The sequence below is a fragment of the Bacillus rossius genome, chromosome 12 (genome assembly GCF_032445375.1).
Source record: "Bacillus rossius redtenbacheri isolate Brsri chromosome 12, Brsri_v3, whole genome shotgun sequence".
Lineage (NCBI taxonomy): Eukaryota > Metazoa > Arthropoda > Insecta > Phasmatodea > Bacillidae > Bacillus > Bacillus rossius.
In genome coordinates this window covers 32566120-32584366 of record NC_086339.1, presented here as the reverse complement: position 1 = coordinate 32584366, position 18247 = coordinate 32566120, and the positions used below count along the sequence as shown (strand labels likewise).

Sequence of the window (18247 nt, the reverse complement as noted above, 5' to 3'; positions counted from 1 at the left end):
CAACGCCAAAAATTTGTGAAAAAGGTACAAATAAATATAATTATAAAATATCTCTGTCATCCAATGCAACACATGCAAACTATGTGCAAGTATACTATATTTTTGCATTAATGTATTATTTTTTTAAAAAATCATGTTTTTTTTAGTTATTCTGTGACCAATTTTTGTGAAATTCGCCTCAAGTGTGATCTAGTGACACTATTGAAAATCTCACAAGTTACAAATTTTATGCGCTTTTCACACGGCTCGTTAGAAGCACTTTATTTCTCGCCACTCTTGCGGTTACAAAGTTCTATTCCGTGTAACGTAGAAACTTTATAGTTAGCTGCAAGGGGCCCGCCTAGTCGTGGATGATCCGTGTTAGTGTGGCGAGATGATAAGTACTACACTCGCTAGTGTTTCTAGCGCGGTGTCGCCTCTAAGCGCAAGGCTGTGAATTGGCGCGCAGTCTAACAATTATTCCTGAAGGAAAAAAAAAACGCGTTCACTCTCCAAAAAAATACAGTTTAGTAACGAAATACTGAAACAGATACCTACTAATAATAATATAATAATAATTTATTTCCCATTTTTTTTACACTTTGTTAACAATATTCACTTAATTAACCAGGAAGTTTAGCACTCACGAAAGCAAGCTTGTATGTGAGTGCATCTAGTCACTTCAAATTACATGCGGTATTTTGACGATTGTAAATATTTGTAAATGTATAATAACTGAGAAATAAATATATAAAATATAACCTAAGAAACTTTACATTAGTTATACAAAGATGAAAGTTAAAAAGAGCAATTTATTAAAATTCAATGTTATGTATAAACAAAAACCGTGAAAATTATTATTAATTATAATATTGTTACATGAATAAATGAAAATATAATTAAATCATTTTATTTATATTAACAGAAATACTCTTTTGCCCTCAGCGCATTCTTAAATGCTTTTCACAAACTGTCACCACTCGGATATCTCGAGCATTTTCCCGATCGCGTGGTTTCTTCTGAAGCTCTGCGCTTGGCGTGTGAGCCCATGAAGATCAGCTACAATCTGCGAGCCCCTTGATGACGCCACCCGCATGGCACCAGCGTGCGCCGGGAAGCGTGCCGGAAGTATGCGACAGGTGGCGTCGAAAACGCGGTGCAGTTTGCGCGCCAACTGCAATGCCTTTACAAAATTTTGCATTGTTTTGTGATGAAGCTGAATGTCTGGACACGAGCTGTTTGATGGGGGAGGGGCAATGGGTGTTAGTAGTATATAAATGTATGTCCGGAAACTGGCTTCATATTTTTTGAGGTGTGTGAGGTGCCTACCCCCATCTAGGATTGTGACGTTACGGCGGCCATATTATATGACCTTGACCTCTGAACTTGATATTGGCCTTGATATTGAACTTTTACCTTGACCTTTAACTTACCTTTACCTTGATCTCAGTCGCCATCTTGGATTCCTCCATCTTGTCATCAAGTGTCTCAATCCCCCGAATGTTGCAATTTTCGTCACGGCCGCCATATTGAATCCTAATAACATGCCCACCATCTTGGATCTGATGACATTTGTTTTTAGATTTTGACGACACAGACGCCATTTGGTTGTAGTCTGCTGGAGGACGCCATCTTGAATTTCACGACCGACATATTTTGTTTTTTCTCTTCTGCTAGAGGTCGCCATCATGGATTCAGTCATCTTTGTTTTTGGTGTCTTGTTCCTAGAGAGCGCCAGTAATGCTCTGTCTCATGCATATAAGGTCGATGGCCATATTGAAATTGTTTAATTATTAAGCTAGAAATTCTGAAAAACTCAAAAAATCACTTGTTAAAATAATGATTGATTTGATTTATTTAATTCCTTGTTTCGATCCTTGTGTGATGCAATAAAATATAATTTAATTAAAATTACCAAACAAAAAGCCAAGTTCGTGGAAAAACAAAAAAATACACAAATAAAACATTTATTATTATATTTCTACAAGTACAAAAACAAACCAACCACTAGCCTTTCTCGTTTTTCTAGTCTTCTTAGAAGGCAAATCGAGATCTTTACATGCCTTGACATGTGTTTTCAGGGCAGTTATACATGCCAGTCGATTAACCAGACACATCCTGATGTTGGCTAGACACATCCAGTCGATTAAACAAATACGTAAAATCGGCGGTTAGGAACATTGATAAGTAGGTGGCCTATCACATCCAGTTGGTAGTCAGACGCATCCAGTAGGTGGTCAAACACATCCAGTCAGTATCCAAGAGGTATTTTTCTTCGATGCTCGGCGGCAATTCAAACAATTCATGTAGGCGTATAGGCCAAGCGTCTCTCCGAAACAAAGAGAAATTTTTTCGACGATACTCGACGATCATTTAAACAGGTCATGTTCAGTGTCAGGCGTTTAGAACAGGCATCTCCGAACCACGAGATCAACCATGGCCTGAACACAGTCTCGTCGATGCACATAAGACAAAAAAAAATGGAAGCACATTCAAAAATGAAGCACATTCAAAATTTACACTGTGACCGTGTATGGTCACGAGACGTTAATCTAAGATTCTACACACAAACATTTAAGGACATGAAGAAGCTTACCTTTCATGTTAGCACCCATCTGGGCAAGTGTTTACGTTGTGGAAGGTAACAAGAGTTTATGCTTGCAGTGGGAGTTGGGACTCTGATGGGGCCCGGCCTCAACACATATACCAGAAATAACTGTATCACTACGAATAAATAGTTCGGGAGTTGTACCGGGTCGCCTCTGTTCCAGAAGACCACATGACGAGGTTCTGCAACGAGCAGATCTCCGTCAAGGACGAGGGCTTCGTGATGTCGCCCGGCTACCCGGGCTACTACCTGCACCAGAACGACTGCTACTGGCTGCTGAGGGCGGCGCCCGGCCAGAGGATACGGCTGTCCTTGCTGGACGTGTCCTTGCGAGGTAACTGGACGCCTCCGCACATAACTCACATCCAAGTGCGTTCAGCGCGGAAACAAATTTGAGAGAAACGATGTTGAGGGGGTAGGGGGGGGCGGAAAAAGAAACAGTAGGACGCCATTTTTGGCTTCAATCGATTTTCAGCCGTAAAAATTATAAATAATTTAATTTTTAAAATTTGGCTTCGTTAAACACCTATAATGTAATTAGTTGAATGTCTGACGTAAATATTCCAATCAGTTTCCCCTGTGAAGTATTTAATTGATTTTTCGAGATTACTATAACTGTAATAACTGGCAATACATAATATTATGTATATAATCTTTGAATTTATCTTAATGCAATATCTAGAAACGGGAAACATTCGCGGATTCATGTCAATTCATAAGAAAAGTTAATAACGCGCTAGTAGAACATTCCCCCTCCCACACACACTCTCTCTCTCTCACTCTTCTCTCTCTCTCTCTCTCTCTCTCTCTCTCTCTCTGTGTAACGCAGTCGATGCGAGGGGTTCTAGGTTCGCGTCCCGGATAAGCCATGGTTGTCAATTTTAACATCGTCTAAAACGGTCAGTGAAACTCTCAATAGCACGTAAATAAACGGTTTGTTGGTGATGAAAATAAATGGCAAGAGTCTCTGGCTGGGGAGCAAAATGTCTCTGGATCTTAGAGAAAATATTTCCTTCAAGGGTTCAGGAGAGGGTTTTGTGTTGTCTCTTCGCCTCCACGCTGCGGAAGGCAACGGCGAGCCACCGCACTGTCATCGGTTCATTGACGTAATGGCTGTGGGCCTTAACTAGCTTCTCTGGCCGAACAACCCATCGAAGGTGAACCCGAGTCATGCTCTCCCGTTGATTCCTCGGGGTCCAGCACGAACTTACCAGTCGACTCCAATTCCGAGTTGTTGCCTGACATGAGCTGTACGAAGGGCGTATCCGGGAGGGGAATCAGGGACATGGAAAAAGCAGCCTCCCCACTGTCAAAGTAACAAATAATGTTATTTTTAAAAATGTCACCGTGTTTGCCAGTACTCACCATAGATGAGTAACATCTAACCTCGGTAACGAGTAAATTCGGGTGTTCTCATTGGGTACCAAAGTAGACCTAAAGCACACACACATCTGCTTCACGTAGATTAGTTGATGATTGTACTACAGTGCTCTTGACACTTCCTTGAACATCCTGGAGCAGTGGTTACCCAATCACAGGTAACCCATAAGGATGTGATCTGTTATCAACCAATGAGCATTCTAAGTGGCTTGGAAAGTTGAGTATATATGTATGTATGTGTGTATATATATAAAGCTTGGAGTAAAATGAAGTCGTGGCTCTATTTAATTTAACATTTTATGGTCGATGACTGATGGTTGATAGTTGATGGTCGCTTGTTGATTGCTCATGATAGTTGGTTGATGTTCTGAGATAGTTGGTTGATAAGCGATGGACGATGATTGTTTTGGATGGTCGGTTATATTGTTGGCTGACGGTTGATGATCGATGATTGAAGGTGATGATTGGTGGATGATCGTCTATAATATTGATAGTTGATGGTCAATGATTATTGTTTTTCCGTGATTGATGGTTGGTTGATCATTGATGGACGATGATTGTTGTTATCTTTGAAAAATTTGTGCAATGGGAATGCATGACTTGATGTACATGCTTCTGGACATACGCCATTGCTAAGCACATGTATGTCTGTAGAATATATTATGTGGTGTTTATGTCCTGTTGACAACAGCAATTTTTTGCTTAATTTGAGTTTTTGTCTTCTTTTTTTTTTGTAGTTTTCTTCTACAGACATACATGTGCTTAGCAATGGCGTATGTCCAAAAGCATACATCAAGTCGATGATTGTTGGTTAATGGTTAGAGCTCGATGATGCAGGATGAACTCCATAGTTCTACGTACACTCGGTCGAATGTCATCCACTCATTTGGCTGCTGTCTTGTGAGACGTCCCAACGTAGCAGCCTGTGATTCGATACAGCTTTGGCAGGGGGGGTTCTCATCGGCCCAGAGTCATCCAGGTTAGTTTTGAGCCAATAGCAGAGGCAGCACCGAGGTAATAACTGTTTGTATTTTAGCCTATCACGAAATGAATTCGCGAATTTTTCCGGTCTCTACTAATAGTTGATAGTTGATGTTCGCTCGTTGATTGCCCATGATAGTTGGTTGATAATTATTGATGGACGATGATTGTTTTTGATGGTCGGTTTTATTGTTGGTTGACGGTTCATGATCGATGATTGAAGGTGATGATTGGTGGATGATTGTCTATAATTGATAGTTGATGGTCAATGATTGTTGTAATGCGCTCGATTAGGTGAAGAATACCATTTCTGGATATTGACGTTGTTGTCGGATGCGTACCATCAGCTTTTGTCAGTGTGCCTCTTGTACGTAGAAAAACGATACAAATGGAAATGAAATGAAACCACATATAAGGAAATGAGTCGGAAACGTAATACATCAAACAAAATCACTCGATACAAAAGAAATAAAATAATTTGTACCTGTGACTGATGGTTGGTTGATCATTGATGAACGATGAATGTCGTTTAATGGTAAGAGGTCGATGACTTATGGTCAGTGATTGATGGTTGATTATGAGGATAGTTGGCTGATGGTCGAGGATGGAGGATGGAGGATTGGTAATGGAGGTGGGTGACTGATGGACGATGATTGTCGGTTGATGGTAAGAGGTCGATGACTGATGGTCGAGGATGGAGGATGGAGGATTGGTAATGGATGGTCGGTGGTGGGCGGTGCGCAGCGGGGGCCGGCGAGCCGGGGGGCAACTGCAGCGACCGGCTGCAGGTGAGCGAGGAGGACCGCGTGCTGCTGGCGGAGTGCGGAGACCTGAGCAGCGCCGAGGTGGTGGTCTCGCAGGGCGGCGCGCTCAACGTCAGCCTGGCGGGCCTCACGCGCGAGGTCTTCCCCAAGCGCGGCGTGCTGTTCCACTACCGGGGTGAGTGCGCGCCCTGGCTCTCATAGCCATGCATCACCTTCCAGACCAGCTGAGATTGGTGGGTCGGGAAGTAGAACCACTTTCCCCCGCACAGGGCCGGTGCAAGGTAAATTGGCGCCCTAGGCGGAAAACCTTAATGCCCCCCACCCCCCGGCAGACACCCAAAAAAAAAATTTTTTCCTTGCCTCAAAATACATCACGTAAGCCTAAGATTTTGTCAACAATCAAATGTAAGCAGGCTTGTGTTTTTTTTTTTTTTTACTTTTTTTACTTATTAAAAAATCATAAACAGGGCACCGTGGACTTTAAATAATTACTTATATCAATATAAACATTCCAAACTGTTACAAAAATCAATTTTCGTCTAGTTTCAATAATCGTTAAACATATTACATGAGCTGTTATGTGTCGTCCTGCGCCGCCCCCAGCTACTTGGCGCCCTAGGGCCTAGGCGGTTGCCTGGTTCGCCTGTATGGACGCGCCGGCCCTGTTCCCGCAATTTACTTTAAACGCTTTCCAATAGTAGGTGGAAATATTAAGATTTTTATACACGTTTTATGATTTCAGGGTGTGTGTGGAATCTATCTCTCCCATCACTCATTCCCTGCGTATGCCCATGACTAGAGTCGTTTTGTGTTTCGTGATTGTTTTGAGTTTCTTTCAGTCACACGTTTACTGTTGAAACACGAATTACAGCCATTCAGTTCGGAAGCAAACGCGTTCTTAATCGGCTGATAAAATTAAGTCATTTGTTTCACCAAACGTAAGAAAGAAACTGCTGGTGTCGGTATACCTTATTGTGGTCTAACGAGCGTTCAGATTTTTTTTTTTTTTTTTTCGCGAAAATATGGCCCTAAGCATGAATCATGTATATTTAAGACCACCAACTCTGTCTTCGAGCAGTTTGGAATATATCTTTAATTTTGAAGCTTATCCATTTGTCAACATGATTGTTGTTTACGAATACCGAGAACCACATGAAACTGTTTACAGACACTGTTGACAGAACTAAAGTGGCGTAGGATATGTAGGCCATTCGTTAAGAACAGGCCACGTCTGCATAACTACATACTGGGTGCAGCCATTTTTTTTTTCAATGTGGTTTCACCACGTTGGCGGAACTCCCAAAACGTAGGGCAAAGTGAACTTTAGTGTTTGCATAATGGAAACAGTATTAAAGAACGGTATTTTAGGGAAGAAATCCTTATTTTTACTAATTAACAATCAACAGGTTTAGTCAAGCACTGTTTTCGTAATGTTTTGATTGTTGCGATATGGCGCTGTGAGGTAAAAAATTGTTTCAACTCGTCACAACATACCATCCCCCTGATAATTTCTAATTCTATGTCATTGGTATTACATACTGTTGAGAACTGTCAAACATAGGACAGTTTGCAAAATACAGGTCACGTCCGTATAATCGGATATCAAATTTCTTGACGTCGGTCCGACTATCATGACTCGTAACGTTTGTTGTTAATTTTCAGATTTTTGTAATAATTTTTTTTTTTTCCCCAGAATTATGCTCTTCCATGTTCTCTCCGAGCCCCAAGGTCCTAACTGAAATGGTTTTCTACTAAACACCATACGTAATTCCATTTTAGTAAACACTCAATGGTCTGTAAAGTAAATTATTTGTATCCTGTAATCTAATGACTTTTTAAGTTTTATTTTGTGTTATTAATTAAAAATGTGAATGAACATTATTTTAAGAATTCAGCACTAATGAGTGTGTATTTATTTTGCTTAGGTGTTATTGATATTCCAAAAGAATATATTTTTAAAAAAATTAGGTAGAGGCTAGGTATATTGTTACAACCAGTCTGCATTTAAAAGAACATTAAAAATAAGGTTTTATGAAGTATGTAAAATACGTATAATTTTAGTTTGCAGATATAGTAGTCCAAATTATAAAATGCCACCAAAATTTTCTGGTACAATTGGGAGATCTCCTTGAAGGGTTGAAGGCTTCCGCCCCCCCCCCCCCCCCTAACACACTGGTCATTTATTTCTTGTAATGGAAACTTACATTGGATAAAATAACTTTAACTAAGAAAAAATAAAAAAATATAGATATAGTTTCGGGAACAATATCGTTTCCTTTTCTCCGTATTTCTCCTTCAAGACCATATTTATTCTCCACCGCATTCTAGAGTTTTGCTGTTACAGTTTGATTTCAAGTGAACTGTCTCTTATAGGCAAGTGCCGTGCGCTAAGGCCGCTATGTCACGGGACAAGCCGGTTGAAACACTTCACGTGCGAACCGGAGACCAACTAGGCTGCTGGGTTGTAGCCGCGTCACCGACGACAGACAGGTGTCAGTGGCGGACGTGCTTGCAGCCGTGGGCTGTCCCTCGCTGACGCCGCCGGCGGACGGCTACACCGTCTTCAGGAACCACACCGACGCGCAGTTCACGTGCTGCGTGGGCCACGTGTTCCCCGACACGCGGCTCAGGGACCGCCGCCTGCGCTGCGTCAACGGCAACACGTGGAGCGCGTCGCTGCCCGACTGCGTGGGTAAGTGGCCGGCCATCTTGTTTTCCTCACCATCCTGGGATTAGGCACGCGTGCATCGTGTGCTAGGAGGGGATTGGCCATGACTTAACTCCCCTCACTCCTAATCCGAGACTGTAACTACCAGTTAAGTTGGGCCCAGGTAAAACCTGCATAGACACAGGGGGGAAACCTGGGCACTGTCACGCATTAAGTGTGGGAAAACATAGGAGACAGAGGATGGTCTGGATGAAGAGTTTGAAGAAAAGACAATTACTAGCAAATTTAAAAAGCACCTTGTTTTTGGTTAATGTGAACATATAACTAGGTGTCAACTAGTAACATATTAGTGGGGAGAAATTACCATTCATTTGAATAAATTTTCCCTGCTACATATAATTTGATATTTGGCTGTGTAAATTCAAAAATAATAAAAATTAATCACAATCATTTTTGTCAAATAGGTCACATCCTACCTCTACCCCTCATATGACCGACATACCAAAATAGTTCAGTTTTAGGTAGATAGTTTCCCTCCCTCATTTTTAAAACTAATAATAGCCATCAGTCTTTTCAAGCCAAAAAATAAAATTTAATTAAGTTTTTCATCACCAATATTCATGTCAAAAATTGACTTAAAAATTAAAATTTTAATATTTTTTTGTTTCTGAAACTCCCTAATTATAACCTTTCTGGTAAAGTTGTGGAGGGGTGTGATGAATCATTCAAGTGAATTTGCCATGCACATTTACAATTTATTTATTCATTTCACATATGCTCAACATTGGGTTGAAGTAAAAAAAAATAATTTATAGTATAGCATTCTTTTGAAATTATTGTCACTGTAGAATGAAGTATTTAATAAATCTAAATTATATTAACTAATATTAATTCATACAGTACCCAACTATTTTTAGTTGAGAAAGCTAATTTCTCTATTTAACACAATGCAAGAAACAGAGATTCTAATTCATACTTACTAACAGTCATCAGACATGGTCATGCACCATTTTCACAATGTTTTGGGCAAAACAATATGACAAGGTAAAAAAAAAATGATTTCAACTATGTCACAGAATGCCATTTCCTGATTACTGCAATAACCATAAACCAATAAATTATTTACAAAACTAAAAAGGAACATTATTGTGTCCAGTATTTAGTTCTATAGTATTTAGTTATGACTTTAAAAAAAAATTGACCATAAAATAATTTTAACTTCTTTATTATCCTACAAGATTACTGTCAAACACAGTTTATTTCATAGGTACATACTTTTTATACTTTAGAACTTAAAAACCTCTGTCAAATTTAGGTAAAGCATTATTGCATTTACATTTGTGGCACACTTCAAAATCTTACATACATTTTGGCAATGCTTTTGACTACATGTTTAAACTTAAACAATGAAGATAAATACTTACAAAATGCCAACTCTGTTACAGAGATATCTGCAGTACTAAATTTTTCTTTGCAGATGCAAAAAAAAGTGGGATTATTTACGAGGGAGGTATATTTATTTTGTAGACTCTGCAGTGGTCATCCCCACCATATTCTCCATAACCAGGAATAAACTGAAGTAATTACATTCCACTCCAGGCCGCAACCGTCATTAAAGTCTGTGATCAATTTTGTTTTAAAAATGTATTATTTAAATTTTTTAGAGTTACTAATTCAATTAAGTTGTGTTGATGTGACATCAGAAATGCATTAATATAGCTCATTAACCCCCCCTCCCCAATTTCTAACTACATTTAGCTTGGAAGTATTTTGATAGCAGCCGAAACCCTTGGTAACCTGCCCTTCCAAGATTAGAGGGCCTGTGGTCATGGGTGTGGATCCCGGGAATAAAAAAAACCTTTCTGGAAGGCTTGCTTGTGCTTGCATAATCATAACTGTAAAATGGGAATGATAAAAGTTATCCCACAGCCCCCCCCCCCCCCCTTCTCCTTCCACAGGAATCCTACAGATTTTTGCATTTGTCTCTGATGTAAAGGATTTAAAAGGTGTAGGTACAAATGCATCAGGGCTAATAAAAGGGATTAATTATTTTTGTGAAAATGTAAAAATTAACTAATTTCATTTTTTATATTTAATTTAGTTTGAAAAATTTTTGGTTGTAAGATATAAATATGATTCAATTAATTCTAAAATCATTAAATTACTAAAATATTTCCCTAAATGTTTAACATTGTGTATTTTTTTTTCATATGCCGTATATTTCTTAGAAGCGTAGATTTCTTTAAAATATTTTAAATTTTACTTTATTATTTTCTAACCATATTGTTCTTTTATGCATAACCAAAGTCAAAATGTTACATTATTAAGCCTAATAATCATATTCGTAATTACCCCTTTCACACCTTTCAAACCACTTTCTGAGCAGAAGTTGTAGTTGCACCCTCCATTAGAACGATTTGGTTGTAGTAAGTAACAGGATTACAAGTTCCAGTAAAATTAACTGCAACTTACTTTTTGTGTTTGCTCACTGGTTGGTCGCAATGTAGAAGGTACAGCCCATGCGAACACAGCCAATATTACAAGCAAGGCCCCACAGAATATCTACAACTACAAGTGATGTAGGCCTAGTGTGACTGTAAGAGTTTTAAGTGATCAAAATACTCCTGCCACATTTTATCAGGTTGTAACTGAAATAACATGACCGCAAGTTGTTATCAGTAACCATTCTGATTTTTTTTTGTGAACACTACTGATAACATTCCAGCCAAGTTACATTCTCTCGTACAAATTCAGTTATCTTTCTGTGTCGACTTCCGCGGGACAACACCATGACTGCAGGCAGTTGGTCCGAACTTCACAGCAGTGGCTACTCCAACTTTCACAGTACCGTGATCATTTAGTATTACTTTTCTACTTAGTTTCAGTGGGCATGGCTTTCAGAACCCACATGCCTGGGACTTGAACCCAAAGGAAATAGCATTAAAGGCATGTGGACGTTGATGTTTGTCTTCGTAAAATAGTGCAGTGTATCAGGTTAAAAAAAATAGTTGCATGGTCACCATATTCATTAGAAGTGAAACTTATGATAAGAATGTACCTTAAAAGAATATGTGCAGGTATGCGAGTGGTTGGCAAGTCTTTGTGGTCGTGTCTTCTGACGTGCAACTCTTTGGAAAACCATGGAAAAGTTGAGGCTTACATCTTACCTCCAAGGAATAAACAGAATGAATATGGCTAACATATCTTTGCCCATTCATTTCTTAACAATGATCAGGAGTAGGTACCTCAGAATATTTCGTTCAAAACTGCCATTCATTACCATATTTTTATCTATGCTTAAAAAAGACATATTTTAGAAGTAAAATAAATAATTTTATGAGAGTAGTTCATAAGTTACTGATAAATTTTTGAAGTTTAATTTTCAAATGTAAGAGTACACTCTTCCCAAGTAAGAAAATTAGCAGTAAAATTTTAATTGGTTAGGTTAAATGTAGTTTAATATTACCTAAGTCATTGTTTAACTTCTGTTAAACTCGAGACTTAAAAGAGAGGCAATAAATACATACCTAATCTTATGAATATGGGAATTTTTTTTAAAGAATGATTGTGAAATTGTATATATTTCCCAATGTGCTGTTTCAAATGCTTTGGGCTTAACTGTGCAGCCCTGTACCTCTATTCATTGGTGGCTGATTTCTTTGAAGCAGGCATAAAGAAGCTTGTTTCACGATATGATAAATGCCTCAGTCGTTTTGGCAACTATGTAGAAAAATAAGCAAGACCCTGCTCAACTTTTGGTAGTAAAATTTTTATGTTATGTAAATTTGTCTTTTTTATAGCTAATTGGAGGTTTTAAAAAATGGACCTTGTACATATTAATATCTATTTGCCTGGCTTCTGCAAATAGTAACCTAACATTTATAATTTAATTATCTGGTGCAAAAATTAACAGAGATTATTAGCATTCCTCTGACTTGAAATAAAACATATTAATTACATTTAAATGCAATAATAACACATTCGGAGAGTAAAACCGAACCTCAAGATATACTGGGAAGAACTTTTCTTGTTGTTAGGCTCGTAAGAAGGATTTTTCTTTCCATTTGTATTGTGCAACATCTTTTAGCTCTCAGTATACGACATTTGGTAGGAGTAATTTCATGGATGCAAAATAAATTAATTGGAACGGAAATGTATAGCCACATTTCTGTCATCTGTGGCAGACGGCGTGAAGCAAAGTTCACAACACCATAGGGGTATTTTATAGTAGTAACTGCTAATGAATTTATCAAGATTGGCAACATTTTAATAAAATTCCTTGACAAAAAACAGGTCCAGAGCCAGGGTTTTCCATTTTTGCAAGTCTTTTTCACTTTTATCGGAGCTGTTTCATTATATAGTTTAAATTTTCAGTCTGCAAATCAATTCAATTTTCGACACAGCTGCTCCGGCAGCAAATTACAGCAGTGAGTGCAGAAACTACATGTGATTTGCATCAAAAACACAATTTGCATATATTTATCACACTCTGCATTATTTTAAAGAATACTACTTTAAATTTTGTGTTCCCATGTCATTATAAGTGTATATGCAACATGAGAACACATGAGTTCGCTCGTTAACGAGTTCAGATGTTGCACATCACTGGTGAGTGCTTGAAGGACTCGCTCACATTCTTTCCTTGTAGATGTAGGCACTTGTGGTGGTGGTGGTAGTAGTGACACTCCTTTATTCGTAACCTGTGTGTGTTGGGCGCTGTGTTACTAGCCGACTCCTCGATGCAGACCCTAGGACAAGAGGCGAACCCACCGCTGACAGTTGTGCCTCTTCGCAACGCAAACATCACAGGATCCAGCGCGGCTGCCATCATCGGCGAGACCAACATGGTCTTAGGTGAGCAACCACGTGGTCCGTGCAGGCGCGGCTCCAGAGGGGGAAGAAGGGCAGTAGGGGCGATAACCCCTCAGTCTGAATTTTTTATTTTAATCATTTTTGAGGATATATTTATGTTTACTGAAGTACTGAAATTCATGTGTAGATTTTTTTCTTTCACCAAAAGTTGTATGAACAAGAGGTACGGAAATTGTGCGGATTCATTTGGTTTGTAAGCTTGAATGTAAACCTTCATCTTCATACTGTCAAACTGTGTTCATGATTGGACCTTTGTTACGTAGACAGCCCCCTCTGCGACCTTGAGCCAATGATGTCCAGCTATGAGAGAAGTAGGAGAATCAGGAACCGTTGATTAACGAGAACAAAAAGGTTTTCGCTAAAATTTTCAGCCGATGGAAGCTAACTTTGGTGGAGCAAACATAAAGCTACGAGTTTTAGCCTGATGCCAAACGAATTTGCGAAATTCCTGGGCCACTATGTATGAAACTATTTGGTACCACAAATTTGTAAATATTCCAAGGCCAATCTCTGGCCAAGAAGCCATGTGGCACCCTAGGCAAACTAATGATTCTGACCTCAACCGAAACAACCTCCCGTGCAATAGCAATTTAATGTAATGTTTTGCAACTGCATGCTTTCTTAGTACGATAACCCCTTGTGAAGTCTCTTTCTTGAGGCGCCCAAGGCTCTGTGACTTGGCGTGACCACTGAAACACATGTAGTAACTTTTACATGCATCTTCATAACTGCAGGGCAAGCCAGCTTCCTAAGCTAATATTTCATACTGCTCGCACAAAACATGCTATTGTTAATGCAAGTAAAATAAGAACAAGCTTTTGTTACTCACTGAAAACAATTTTAAGATCCTGTGGGTCTTACAAAGATATGAGCAAAAGTAGCTTAGTCTTATATACTTTTTTGTCTGTGTTTGCAAAGTGAAAATTATTTTTATCCAAGGTAGAAAAATATTAAACACCTTAAGCCTTACTCTCCATAGCTCACACTAATGTAAAATCTGCATACTAATAGTCATGTGACATTTAATTTTGCATAAGTATTTTTAAAAATAAAAGTGCATTTTTTTTTAGTTTTCTTCTACTAAAAAAATATAATTTGTTTAGCTCATTTTTCTATCTACTGAATAGAATTTTTTACTTCAAAAAAATTAACTTATTTTATCTCACCCAGAAGTGTGTGCAGAATTTCAATTGCCTTAGAGGGGAGGTAGAAATACTTTGCCTGCTGTTTACTTTCAATTTTTTTCCTTTTATTGTTGGGAATGGTAGATTATGATATATTTTTTTTAGGATTTCAGGAGAAGGGGTGGATTTATTTCCCATCACCCCCTCCTTCCTGCGTACACCCCTGCTCAGAACCAGCTTGAGGACAAATTAAATACTCTCCCATAACAACCGTCAAAAATGGGTGATCCTTAGCAGATGACATGCAGCTCGTGCTCAGTAGTACCAATACAAGTCTGTGTCTCTCTGTCTCGAGACACTTCCTGCTGTGCCGAGCCACTCAGCGTTCACGGAATCACATCACAAAACCACACACATTTGTAAACACTCCTGTGTTTGGGTAATGGGTCACCATGGAGAAGTGGTCAGAATAATTGCTTCCGGGCACGAATCACTGCAGATCCCCAACTCTTTATTCTCTGGAGCATTCAATTACATTTTATACTTGTTCTTCTCTTCATTTCACCGTACTGTCAACTGTTTCAAATAAATCCTCCTTTACATTGCTCATGAATAATTAACTATTTTTTTGTCGGTAACCTTTCAATAACACCTTAATCTCAGACTGTAGTAGCCACATCCAATAATCCTTTCTGGAGCCAGCCTACCACCAACCTGCCTTATCCTGTGGCAAGGATGGTCTGTAATGCTAAGGGAACCTTATCCTCTCATCTCAATCTTGCTTGTCCCTGACTCGGGTGGAAAACAGTGGATGTTTACATCTTGTACCTGTAATTAATATAGCAAATAAACACTAAGTTAATAAATACTTCTAGCAAATAACGCAAGGATTGCACTCATTTTTTTTTTCTGTTATGCTGTTTGATTTCAGATGTGATACTTCCTACCATTATCATCTGCATCTTGATTTTAGGAAATGGTGTGGTCCTGTATGTGATTCTCTACTTGAGAAAAAGGCAAGTATCACGTTCAGTTCACACTTACTGTGATCGTACTGAACACTTGATTTACTGTCCAGTATTACTTGATAAAAAAAAGCGAGGAAATTTCAAGTTACACTGATTCCTGTCAGACAGAGTAACAAGGATTTGTTTGGAGCCAAGTAGATGTCCAAGTGTGTAACGATCGTAAATGGGTACATTTAAAGGCTAACTATAGATTTATTTTCTGTCGAGCAGCCATAAACATTGTTGGGCATTGGTTATTTACATGTTAGGCTCAGAACTGAAATTATAAACTATTTTGAACACTGGCATTTAAACAATAATTATGCCATATTACATTTAAAAACATTCAGTGTTAAAGGTGAAAGTACAGTAGCGACCGGTATGAAAGGGTATAAGTGCACGTAAATAACCAAATTTGTTGAAAGAATATTTTTATTCATTGTATTTGTCTATTTGTGATTTGTGCCACCCTGTATTTATAAATTCATTGCTTTCACCTCCGAAGAATGCCGCAGTACTCTTTCTCTAGGCTGCGATGTAGCAACACTGAAATGTTCATGCCCGACTTGAGGGCACTTACCGGGCTGTCTACGCTAGTGCACCACGTAGTGACAGTGCTAACGGGATTTTTACACTGAGGAGGAACACGGTTGTTGGAAGTGTGCTGAAGTTCATCACCTGTCTCTTACTAGAATAGAGTTTTGGAGTCGCGTTTCTGCTGGTAGCAGTACAGCCATAGATACTATCGTAGCTGAACAATACTTGGGTTGCACTATTGGGCTTTGAGTTGTTCATAAACTGGTACTCTAAAATGTGATTTCTGAAAAATTTTTGACTTGTGATTTTTGCACTTCTGGCGTTTCAGCCTAATTTATTTGTACTTAATGCTGAAGGACATTTTATCAAACTGTAAATGTCAAATCCTATATTTTAAAGCCACCAGCCACTGCTGTGCTAGCATACAAGAAGTTTTGGTTATTGCAACTGAAGCAAAAGATTACAACATATGTACCCTCATTTTTGAACATAAATAAATCATAACTGACTATAGATTCATAGTGTAGTTAATATATATAATTTCTGTGACAGTTAAAATCTGAGACTGCATTTTATTATTAAGAAAGACATGTAGTGAGCTACAGTTAGTGCTCTTTAATTCTGCTTTGTTCAGTTTGGCATTTCTGTAATCCTGCACTGATCGAGATGCTTGTAGAACTCATAAACTTGTGTATAATTCTTAATTATTTTTTGAAGACAAGATCTGAACCACAGGTGCAATGTGATATCAGTCTTTTTAAACTCTTTAACTGCAGCGTTCGAATGCATGAAATGTCACTTACTTGTGGCGTGCAACTTTCTTAAATGGGGTGCATTCCTTCAGCGATGCAAATCTGTGGGCAAACTAATATCTTGGCATATTTTAGCTTTATATAAGAATTAGAGTGAGGTCTGTACATGTAAAAACTTGTAAATAAAAAACATTTGCTTTGTGTGATTGAAATTTGTTAGAAATAACAATTTTGGTGAAAATATTTTAATTTTACTCCAAATTTTCTAATCTTTCTGGTCTCTGCAGCAAAAGAGTTAAACAGTAACGCTCAAGTGTATTTTTTCTTGCCTCTAGCAGGTGATTTTAAATATCTTTGTATTGTATATGTATACTATTTTTCTTTGGTATTCCTGTTGGAACTAAATTGCAGTTTGATATTCTAGCAAAACCGCTACACAATCTCCAACACAGCCATGGTCCCAAACGTGCCAAGTTAAAAGAATGTTTGCTGTACTTACAATAGTTCAAGATATTATTTTCAATATTTGCCTTTTAACTGGGGAATGCGTTGAATGGTGCTACTTTGTTTGGGACAGTGGCCACAAAGTTTCCCACAGACCAGATTTATCGCAGATAAGAATGTCAGTATGTGGACTCTGAAGAAACTGCTTGTTGATGAGTTTCTGGGTGTAATCTGTGATAGTGTCCCTATCACAAATTGTGTTGCCTGTGATCAGGCCCTTAATGTGTTGACTGGCCATCGGCCTTCCCAGTTTCATGGCCTGAAGAAACTCAAAGGCTGTCTTTCTTTCGTCCTCCTTGTTAACATATTCAGAAATATTGATGAGAAATATCATGGCAGTTTACAAATAAATACAGCATCTGCAAATGTATGAAAGGAACCAAGTGTCATGTGTTCACGAATGTGGGAATAAATGTTTGCTTACACACTTCACAGATTCCCCCCTCTAAGCGAGATGTTTGTTTGGAATTGTATTTTAGCAATAGAAAGTACATACTTTTCTTTAATTATTTTGCTAGATCTTCCGAAAGAGGCGACGAAGAGGAACTAGACGATATCTATGAACCAACCGATGGCAGCGTTTCCGACAGGGCAATCAATGTGTGAAGAGAATGCTCGAATGTGACGGCTCGAGCTGCGATGTCATCTGAGAGACGGTTACAAAGAGTCACGCCAGCGTGGCGTGGGATTGTTTTCAATACCATTCCACTCGATGGAACGCTGTGGATGGATTGCACCACTACACACGCTTCGTACTGCACCAAACATGAGGTAGTTTCTGTGCCCGCAAACGCAAATGTAGGCAAATGCATAAAAAAAAATTATTTTTTAGATAAAGCATAATTTATCACTACGCTGAATAGATCAGTTTAGCACTCTTATTTCTATAACCCAGAATGCTTTCGATTGTGCTTCTTTTGGGAGTGGAACAGCTGTCTCCCAACAGCCAACTTGAATAGTCCATGCATTTCTGCAATGACAAGCTTTGTAAATCTTCGCACAAATTTTTAATGTATTTCAGACGATAGTTATTCAATGATGCCAAAATTATAACTGACTATGATTGAGTTT

The 18247-nt window shown here is 38.6% G+C and overlaps 1 protein-coding gene across 2 annotated transcripts in view; it reads left to right on the top strand.

Annotated features, from left to right (window-relative positions):
• LOC134537810 (uncharacterized) overlaps positions 1 to 18036 on the top strand; it is a 256030-nt gene extending 237994 nt beyond the window's left edge. The window contains exons 4-9 of one of the 2 annotated variants that reach the window (XM_063378646.1): positions 2754 to 2921; positions 5693 to 5887; positions 8228 to 8404; positions 13109 to 13234; positions 15308 to 15392; positions 17695 to 18036. In XM_063378646.1, the coding sequence (XP_063234716.1) occupies positions 2754 to 2921; positions 5693 to 5887; positions 8228 to 8404; positions 13109 to 13234; positions 15308 to 15392; positions 17695 to 17782 (839 nt within the window). In that variant the 3' untranslated portion in view covers positions 17783 to 18036. Of the gene's footprint in view, positions 1 to 2750; positions 2922 to 5692; positions 5888 to 8227; positions 8405 to 13108; positions 13235 to 15307; positions 15393 to 17694 lie in introns of both variants that reach the window. The other variant, XM_063378645.1, reaches the window with a different exon arrangement.
• The last annotated feature ends 211 nt before the right edge of the window (positions 18037 to 18247 follow it).